The following is a 10,119-nucleotide window of genomic DNA, read 5'->3' on the forward strand; positions in this document are numbered from 1 at the left end:
TTGTATTAGTCTCTTCTTGTATTTGCTAACAAATTTCCATACGGAATTTACAATGATTATAGTTTAAGACGTGAGAAATCAACTATGATAATTCACGATAGAACGTTCCATTGCATGCTTGGGTTTAAGCAATAATTAAATTAAAGTGTAAACATGCTTGCTTAAAGTTATAATTTCCTCGTCCATGCAGGGTGAGAAGGATCGATGCAAGGCTACATTAATAAGACGTTCCAACTTCCCAGAACACTGTTCCATTCCCTTATTATCTTATTTCACCGTGTCCCTCCCCTCTAGGAGTTAGTCTACATAATTATTCAAATTATTCCTGATAAGAAGAAACCTTTTGCAGAAATCTGCCCACAGTGCACACACTGCCTTTTTTTTTTAAACTATTCATGATAAGGAGGACACATTAACCACATTGTCTTTTAGAATTTTCTTAGAACTAGTGGGCAACCGATGTTTGGCACATCTTTTGAGACTCCAAATTTAAATTCGCAGTTTTGTGAAACTCTTCCTTAAGATAATATAGATAGATTTAGTACTCACCAATTCAAATCGACTTAGTGGCTGAATAATTAATGAGTAAAGGTTAAAGTCATGCATGCTCATAAGCTTGTTGATGGGCTGCATGATGAGAATTAAAATATACGAGTAATGTAGCTCGGGGAAGGGATAAATCACAGAAGACAATATGGTTTAGCACCAAAAACACCAGATTAACCTTGTAAAATCTAGTAGTATTGAAAGCCGCAAAAATGGGACTGCTTTAGCTGTACAATGGCATATGTGGGAAGGGCATAAAGCTCTAATTAACATGTATGTGCCCAACAACTTGTATTGCACCAAAACGTATCCAGCGCCGTCAAAATGTGAAACCAAAGCTCCTGGCCCAAAAGTGTGGACTACACGCTGCTAATTGAGCTAAAACGGGCAACAGTGGCCATCAACGCTAATTTCAGAGAGTCCGTGTGAGGGGTAGAGTTCTGCGAAGCAAAGCTACATTAGTGTCGAAGCTATGGAGATCTTGCAATTAAAAATTCACGGACATATAGCTATGGAGAGCTTGCAAAGGAATACATATATATACATATATATATTCACCTGTGTGCTTAAAGCATCTATCGTTATGTCTTCATGGCAGCAGACGTTCACTTTGGAGAACACTAACCCAAAGCGTTCCATCACCTCCATGAGTGCTATTAGTAGGCCTGATTTCTTCTTGCATTCAACCTTGATTTCCAAGCCGGCTTCCCCCCTGGCCACATTCACCTTCTTTCGGAGAAAAAACGAACCTCACCAATGACTTTAAAATGTACGAGAACGCCTTGTTTCATGTGCTGAGGGATGTGAAGCAGTGGATAACATGTGGAAAAAGATGCATACCTGCTGCGCATACGGTAAGGCCCTCTGCAACTGCTGAATTTCCTTCTTCAGAGCCTTCTTGTATTTCAACGCATCGGCTATCACGGAATGTTGAGAAGACTGAAATGATGGAAGCAAGATGAGACAGTTTCATACCCTCATTGATTTTCCGAGAAAATATCCCGAGAGAAGAAAGGTTAGTTACCCTTGCACTAGGAGGAACCATGGACCTCAATGCTGCCAGCTGCCTGTGCAAGCGGTTCATCATCACGCTCTCCTTTCGCAGAGCTTTGTTTCGACGCTTCTTGGAGGAGACCGTGGTCGGCACGCTGGATGGGGGAGACGGGGACGGGCTTCTCATTGCAACTTCTTCGCCACCATCGTGCTCGAAAGGGTGCAAGGAGCTAGTTGATTCGAGGGTCATGACGTCTGATTCTGGCTCGGAAAACACCGAATCTTGGGCGACGGCCATGGCTAGGGCTTAGAAGCAAACTGGGAGGACAGAGGTAGTGACGAGGAAACAAAGAGAGGCAGGGACAAAAGGCGAGAGCAGAAGATCGATTTTATCGATGGTGCTGCTGCTGCTGAAGAGGGCGGAAGGGGGGCAATCACGTGAGCGGGTTTGAATGTGAGAGAGAGAGAGAGAGAGAGAGAGAGAGAGAGCGCAACGTGAAGTTCATGCATTGGCTGGTCAAGCACAGAGAATGTGGGCGAACGCTATTTAACGCTATCAAAAGGGTGTGGGGGGGTCCCCAAGCACAGCGGCGCGTGCCGTCGCGGCGGGGCACGCCCGTGTACGAATCCATACCCACATCAATGCGCACGCACATCTCGTTTGGCACAAGTTTACCAAGGCCTCACAAAGCCCCAGCGGTCCGCCACGTTGCATGGGTGCATGGGAACTGGGGCGGCAGTGTCCTTTTTGCGCGGGAAAAAGAAATTTGCCGCCTCACCAACAAAACAAAAAAAAAACAGAAAACACCAGGGCTATTTATTTTTAAAAAAACCCAAAACGGGGCTGAAAGCCCAAACTTTCCGAAGGTCATTTTTGGCAAGCCAAATATATATATATATATATATATGTGCTGATGTGTGGTTCTATAGGGCCGTGCAGCCTTCAACGGGCATCAGTACCTTTAAAATTCAGTTTCTAAAGACCTCCACCACCCTACCTGATTTTTTTTCTCAAACCGTTTTTTTGAGTGGTTATTAATTAATTAAACTTTTGAATCCTTATAATAATTATTTTAAGCTTGTAAATTATAACATTCAAAAATAGTATGTTTAAAAATTTAAATAGTATGTTTTAATTATAATATATTTCCAGAAAAGAAAAGATATCAAACTTAAAAACATACTATAATTACCTAACATACTAAATTAAAAATATACTATAATTACCTAATATACTAAATTAAAAACATACTATAATTACTTAGCTCTTGGTGCTTATAAATTCAAGGGCAGAGATCTTTGAGGCTGGGCAGGTGGAAAAGAAGAGGGAATTCAATGTTTATGCATGATTTGACTTATGTTGGAAGTTTTGCCCATGAAAAGAGTCCATTGTTTGAAAGAAAATAGAATTTCATGCAACAAAAATGGATATAGAAAAGAGTTTAACAAAAGTTTCCTTTCAAGGTCCTATATCACTGTGTCTTTTGATTCTATTTTCTTACTGATTTGTAATACCAATATTAATCTAGGTTGAATATTGTAGAATATATCGCACTACAAAATGATAGAGGCAGTGGCGGGGCAGGGAGGGGGGTTGTGTTTTGGTGGGTGGTGGGGGTCACCTTATAAAAACTCAATATAGCATGCGTATTCAAGGGGCATTTAAAGATACACCCCTTTTGAAAGAACCCCCTACTTGTGGATCACAAATATAACATTTGTGATATCAGTGTCGTAACATAGTCTAGTTGAGGTGGGGATTATTTTTTTTGGGGGGGGGGTAGTTTTGGTGGGTGGTGGGGGTCACCTAGTTTAGACGAGGTGGGGATTTTTTTTTTTGGGGGGCGGGGGGGGGGGTAAATTTGGTGGGTGGTGGGGGTCACCTTATAAAAAGCAGATATATCACATGTATTCAAGGGATATTTGAAGATACGCCCCTTTTATAAGAATCCCCAACTTATGGATTTCTATAATTTGAAGAACCCCCTACTTATGGATTTAACTCTTTAATACAAAGAATGGGAAGCACACAAGAGGAAACACTTGTAGGATGATAGTTATGGTATTAGCATGTACATTTTGTCCTTCAAAAGATACACAATCTCCAAACCTCTCAAATGCATTAAAATAGACACAACCTTCAAACCACTCACACTCTCATGAAAGCATTTTTGTTCATTATTTTAACGAGCGTGAAATCTCTTTGTTCATTTTAAAAAGGAATGTTTCTTGCATTTAAAGTTTCTAAATTGATACTTAACTAAGTGCATCTTCCACACTTGAGACCATGTTATTGTAGTCTTACAAAACTTTAAAAGCAAAGCATGAACTTCTTCTTATGTAAAACAATATCGATGTTATACATATTCTAATTATGCTTTTTTAAAGTACCTTTTTGGGTTGTCATTGTGACTACAAAGTTTTGTGTTTGGGGTTTCTAAACACGTAGTTAAAATTTGAGGAGGAAAGATGTATAAAAATGTACTTATTTGATAGAAATTCCAATTGTAATCGGCCTTGATGATGGGGATGATGAGTAGAGTCGAAGAAGGTAACACCATGCTCATCCAAGAACAAAGATCTTGAGATTAGGATTTTCCTTTTCTATCTCTAAGGAGTGAAAAAATGGAGCACATTTGGAGCAAAATTCCACCCCCACTTATCTATACAAGATATGAAGAGGTAGTGGTAGGACTTTGGAAGCACTTCAAAGAGCAACCTAGCAATTTTGAAACACTTGATCACAACACCCTTGAATTTTATTATTTACATGTATATAGTTACATGACTTGAGTAAATGTGGAGTATTTCATGTTTCAATGGTGTTTGTCTTAGTAAGTCCACTTACTTAGAAATGCATAAAATGTTGATAGTTATAATAATGAAAGTCAAGGATTGTTTAGACAACATAACCTTTTATGTATATCACAAGTATATTCAGCAAGACGTGTTAGTTATCAAAATTGTACTTCTACGAAGAATTTTTTTCTATATGTACTGGTTTCCTTTAAGGGGGGCTAAGGATCAACTGCATGCAGGTGTGAAAAGAAATGTTTCATACAAGCATGAATTTCATGTGCCCTCAATATGCTACTATTTCATATTCACTATGTTGTACAGTAATCATTGATGAAGCTACCCAAAGCAAGGAAGATGGCATTGTATCAATTTATGAACTAGGTGAAGCATGACAAAGTCATGGGAGGGTAGAGGTTGCTAGAAGGGATAATTGAATATATTGCCTTTATCAATGCCACATCATGTAGAAGGATTGATGTATCACATTCACTCCCCTTGCCACACAAAGTATGTAATCATGTAGTAAAAGATGCAAAGCAACCATTGACTATATTTATGGAGGTTTGTTGGCACATAAGGGCTTTGAGGGGTGATAGAGGGTCCACTTAAGTTACAAAGTTTATCTAATTAAAGGTCATCAACACTATAATAGGTAAGAATATTGCACTCAAATCGTGCTCCATCAACATTTGGCTTGATAATGTCATCATGCCCTTGGGGGGTTCACCTAAAAATATGTAAGCAATAGCGCATGAGTTCAGATGAAGGGATATTTTAATTTAAAAATTTAAGGTAAAGTTTTAGAAATTCATTTATAGAAGGGGTTTTTTGAATGATTTTGAAAGAAAACCCATTATCAGAGAATGCTGCATTGCTATCATCTTTGGATTTGAAACACATCTCCTTCTCCACCAGCATTATGCCAAACTCCTCAAAAGTAAGAGGTGAGTTGTGCCCCTACGTGTTTAGTGAGGTCACCAAACTATTATACTTCGGGGGCAACACTCTAATGCACCTACATGCATGCTCTTCACTGGTTTTAGTGATCCCCCATCGCTCCCTATCTGATCTTGTAGATTCTTCATCCACGATATGAAGTGCTCTGCTGCTTGTCCATTAGGATGCCTTTTTGTTACAAGTTGATTCTCAAGGTTTTGAATCTTTATCTGATTCCTCGTCTCATATACTGGTTCTTTAGAACTTGCCATGCTTCAAAAAACTATGGTAATATGTTGAATTAGGGTCATCACCAAATCAATGACACTAGTGACAATGACATGTAGTGTATCTGCATTTCTTCACCTCCATGCCAAAGCAAGAATAGGATCGATGGTATGGATTTACTAGATCCAGAGTGGGACCCGACTTTGCCCACAACTCATATGAGTGTAATTTATCCTATCCAATTTCCTATCACCAAAAGGTGGAGGGCGGGCACGACCAGTGGGTTGCATTATTTATAGGTTGGGCCATCTCTCTAAATCTACTTTTAAATAGAAAAATGTCAAAACAAGCTTTTCCTAGAGCCTATTCTCCGATACCATGTGTAAGAATACACAATAGCCGAAGATGGATTAACACAATACAACGCACTGAATTGCAAAAAGTAGAGAGTAGAAAATATAATTGCTTACAAAAACTTGATTACAAATCGGTGGCATCCACCCACCCATGTGCTCCAAGTAAGGAGCTTTGATGGCAGTCTAGATAGACTCTAGATGGAGGATGTCTTGCTTACAAGAGTGCTTGAACACAATGAACTCGTTGATGAAGTAAGGCCTACCCAACTAGTCTATATATAGTGCCTAGGGTCGACAAGCCATGTCGGCCAACCCATGAATTGGTCCAATATGACTACAACTGAGTCCTGTATGGAATTTGCTTACCTCCCATAGCCATATAAGACCATATGGACCCTCAAATGAGCCTCCCAACCCTATAATAATGTGTTCTATAGTTGCTATCAGTAGTTGCTATCAGTAATAATACGATCACATCGACCATACAAGCATGCATCCCACTTGGAAGAGTTCCAAGTCTACATAAGCCATCTCCTAACCATATGGCCACACTTGGCTAGATCTAGTGTTTGAACTAGAAACTATCGGGTGCCTAGGTGCTCACCACATCTACTAGTCCTCAATCATAAAGGGGCCCTTACAAAATAGAGCACATATGTCACCTATAGAAATATCACAAGGGTGGAGCATTGAGAAGATGCTTTTCGAACAAATGAAGACGAAGAATAATAGTATCACTTCATTTTCTTCATCTTCTTATTTGTCTTCTTCATTAATTTATTAACCAAGAAAAGAAAGAGGAAGAGGAAGAGGAAGAAAAAGGGAAAAGAAGAAGAAGGATAATTTCTTGTTTTTTTAACAAAGAAAATTAGATTTATTACTAAATAGAAAGTACTACATTAAAACACCCATGCTTGAAGCAAGTTGCATTACAATCCCATCCTTTCTATAATGCTACTGAGATCATCAACACTTTTTCTTCTTCAACTTTCCAAAGAGATGCATGTGTGTGTGTGACCTAAAGCATCATGACCTTAATCAAGAAAAGTCTTTGCATATGCCTCCATTAGTTGCTCAGCATGCACTAGAAACTTCCTTCAAGCCCATTTCTTCATCTACACTCAAGACCCCCCAAGATCTAGTGTCCTCTCTATCTCTATCACTCCTTCTAATCAACCTCGCTATTTTTTGCCAATTCTTGCAAGTTCCTATCCCTAGCATTGCAAACTTCTTTAGTCTTGTTCAATTTTACCATGCGTAGTCAGTTCTCAGGAAAGGACAACTCCTAAAATCCCATAGGATTTTTGTTCTTCTTATCTGTCTTCATCATAATTATCATCACCATTACTATCATCAGGTCCTTCCTCTTCTTCTTCTATAATCATAAGCAAATGCTATTCTTCTTTATTATGTTATTGTTCTTCTTCTCGTCGACGTCAAGATAAAGATGAAGAAAAATAGGAAGAACAAGAGGAATAGTTTCTTTATCTTTATTCTTCTTCTCTTCTATGCTCAAAGAAATATGAATACAAAGAGGAAAACAAGAAGCATAGCTTCTTCTTCTTCTTCTATAAATAGAAGAAGAAAAAAGAGAAGAGGCAATTTTATGTCTCTCTATTCTTCTCCTTCTTTTTCTCTTTCATGTCTCTCTATTCTTCTCCTTCTTTTTCTCTTTCATGTTAAGAAGAAGAAGAAGAAGAAGAAGAAATGATCCGTCTTCTTTTTGTTCCTCCTCTTCTTTATGTTCACCAAAAAACCCCAATTGTCTTCAGAGAAAGCAAAAAGCAAAGAAAGATGTCATTAGAGAGGACTTACAGATCATAAGTGCTTGGAAAAGTGTGGTTTGACTTGACTAGAGATCCCCTCATTATCAAAATCCCCTCTTCTTCTTCTTTGTAAAAATCTTTTAAAAATAAAGAATCCTAAAATTTAGTAAGCCATTATCATCAAGGAAGAAAATAGGGTTTATTTTTAGCCTAGTGGCTATTTAATAAGTCCACTAGAAAGTAATGAGCTATTCTATAGGGAAATTTGTGGCAAAGTGGGAAAAAAAAGATTGCCCAAAATCATTAACTTGAGTGGGTTGTTCTAAAGAGAATTTCAAAAAATACACTACATGTCAACATATAAAATAGAAATTTCAAAAACAAGTGCCCAATGTTTACATACTTGTTAGATTATCGTAACACCACTACTACGGGCGTTACCACAGGAGGGGACGGCCTCTGGCTCACCACCCAGCCACAAAGGAAGAATCCCCTCCTGTGGTGGTAACGCCCGTAGTGGTGTTATGATAATCTAACATTGGTATCAGAGTGTCAGTTTCATTTGGTCACGGTCCGTACGTGACCGACCGGAGCCCACTCAATGGTTTTCAACCATTCAATAAAATCTTATCCTTATCTCCACAATCGACTATGTGGAGGGAGGCGGCCATAGCTGGAAGGAAGGGTTCTTCTCTCTCTCTCTCTCTCTCTCTCTCTCTCTCTCTCTCTCTCTCTCTCTCTCTCGCTCTCTCTCTCTCTCTCTCTCTCTCTCTCTCCATTGCACACACCAAAGCGCTCCATTACAGGTAAGCATTTTTTTGTTTTTTTGTTTTGCTTTGGAGCTTGTCTGCGAAAGAAGAGTTTTCGTCTGGTGTGTAGAGAGAGAGGTCGGCTGCTGTAAAGAGAGAGGCGACTGGAGTTTTTCGTCTAATGTAGAAAGAGAGATCGACTGCGAAGAGAGAGAACGGCTGTCTGGTGCTGTCTGGTGTGTGGAGGGAGCCGACGCTAGTAATGAGCCTACCTGGTGCTGCCGGGGCCAACCCACAGGCGGCCAACCCACAAGAGGCCAGCCACAAGAGGCCAGCCAGGCCAGCGTTGGCAGCGGCCAGCCCACAGGCGGCCACCCACGCTAGCACAGCGGCGGCAGCCAGCCAGCACCGGCGCGGCGGCCAGCCCCCATAGGTGGCTAGCTGGCGGCAGCAGCCAGCCCCCACAGGCGGCCACCCAGGCCAGTAGCCGACAGCCAGTCCCCACAGGCGGCCAACCAATTTCAATTTTAATTTTATTATTATTATTTATTTTTTAAAAAAATAAAATAAAAAAATCAAACGAACACCTCTCTCCCGGGCAGTAGCGAGGGATAATCCAGGGTGTTTCAAACACAAGTTCCCGTGGAGATTAAATTTTTTTATGAGTTGCAGGCACCTTTCTCTCGGATCGGAGCATCCCGGAGTAGCGATGCTTGTAGAGGCTCACAGCGCAACACAAATTGGCAGTCGACGACAGTCTCGCAGGCGACCGTAAGGGGGGTGACTATTCTCTCTCCACCACTGCTCATTTTATTAGCATTTTTTTTTTTGTAATTTTCGAGTTCTCGCATTTTTATTTGTGCAAGAATTAAAGATGTCTGCTAGAGGCGTAGTGTGTCCCCACCGCCTTCTACTTCTCTAGGGTTTTCAGGCCTCTTGTCCTCGGTCGTCGCAGGTTTGACCCCGACTGAATTGTCAGGCCGTATACGCCCAACCGTTGTCTGGTCCGGAGTGCGCTCGTCGATCATGCGTGATCCGCTAGCGCCCTCCTCATATGTTGACCCCGCCTTAGGACCCAGCAAGCCCGCAGCAGCGGCGGCCGCAGTAGCAGATGACCCCTTTCTGGTCGATGAGCCAGATGACATGACCACCGACGTCGCCGAGGAGACCGAAGAGGACTCTTGGAATATGATGACGATGATTATGACCTATTGGACCCTGCTGACGTCCTGACAGAGACGGAGCTCTCTAGTGGACTTTTTAAATATCTTAATGCAAAACTGAACAATATGGGTAAAGTCCAGGTTGACTTAGTCTCACGATGCTACAGAGCATCTCCACAAGGTTAGATGCACTGACAGCCGCCTCGGCTAGTACTCCGAGTCCTCGTGGTAGCCGAGCTCCTGCGGCACGGGTGAGCGTAGCCTCGCCCCAGTGGTTGCAGGAGTACTGGCCGATGCGCCTGCGGGGCCGTCCGTAGAGACAGCTTCGTCGTTATTAAAAAACTTAAAGCCGCCTAGTTTTGGTGGCAAGGAGAAGGAGAGAAACAAGGACTCGGTCAACATGTTTCTAGCGAAGTGGTTAGATTTGCACGCACTGCGAGACAGCAGCCTAGCCGGATACATCCCGTAGAGGCTAGCCTCTCATTAACCGGCAAAGCGTACAAGTGGTGGATGAGTTTGACAACTCGTCCTGCCACTTGGACGGAGTTTGAAACGATGTTTCGAAAAGAGTTTTTGCATGTTA

General features: G+C 41.3%; 1 protein-coding gene across 2 annotated transcripts; it reads right to left on the reverse strand.

The window, feature by feature from the left end:
- Nucleotides 1-644: 644 nt before the first annotated feature.
- LOC147616879 (uncharacterized) lies at nucleotides 645-2,048 on the reverse strand. Of its 2 annotated transcripts, none has more exons than XM_086776304.1 (4): nucleotides 1,571-2,048; nucleotides 1,387-1,485; nucleotides 1,105-1,272; nucleotides 645-986 (listed from the first exon to the last, which is right to left on the reverse strand). In XM_086776304.1, the coding sequence occupies exons 1-4, from the start codon at nucleotides 1,835-1,837 to the stop codon at nucleotides 906-908; spliced, it is 615 nt and encodes a 204-aa protein (XP_086632430.1). In that variant the 5' UTR covers nucleotides 1,838-2,048; the 3' UTR covers nucleotides 645-905. The 2 variants fall into 2 exon arrangements, with proteins under 2 accessions (XP_086632430.1, XP_086632428.1); XM_086776302.1 differs by having other exon boundaries at nucleotides 1,105-1,275.
- Nucleotides 2,049-10,119: the final 8,071 nt, after the last annotated feature.

The sequence above is a fragment of the Cibotium barometz genome, chromosome 37, assembly GCF_041138505.1.
Source record: "Cibotium barometz isolate CiBa-2024 chromosome 37, ASM4113850v1, whole genome shotgun sequence".
Classification (NCBI taxonomy): Eukaryota; Viridiplantae; Streptophyta; class Polypodiopsida; order Cyatheales; family Cibotiaceae; genus Cibotium; species Cibotium barometz.

Bases quoted from the DNA above. Each gene is read 5' to 3' on its own strand.
- LOC147616879 (XM_086776302.1), bottom strand. From the start codon at position 1,837: ATGGCCGTCGCCCAAGATTCGGTGTTTTCCGAGCCAGAATCAGACGTC. The intron at 1,276-1,386 runs GTATGCATCTTT...TTTCTCCGAAAG, and splicing joins CCTTACCGTATGCGCAGCAG to AAGGTGAATGTGGCCAGGGG. The intron at 987-1,104 runs GTGAATATATAT...TTTGCTTCGCAG, and splicing joins TAGATGCTTTAAGCACACAG to AACTCTACCCCTCACACGGA.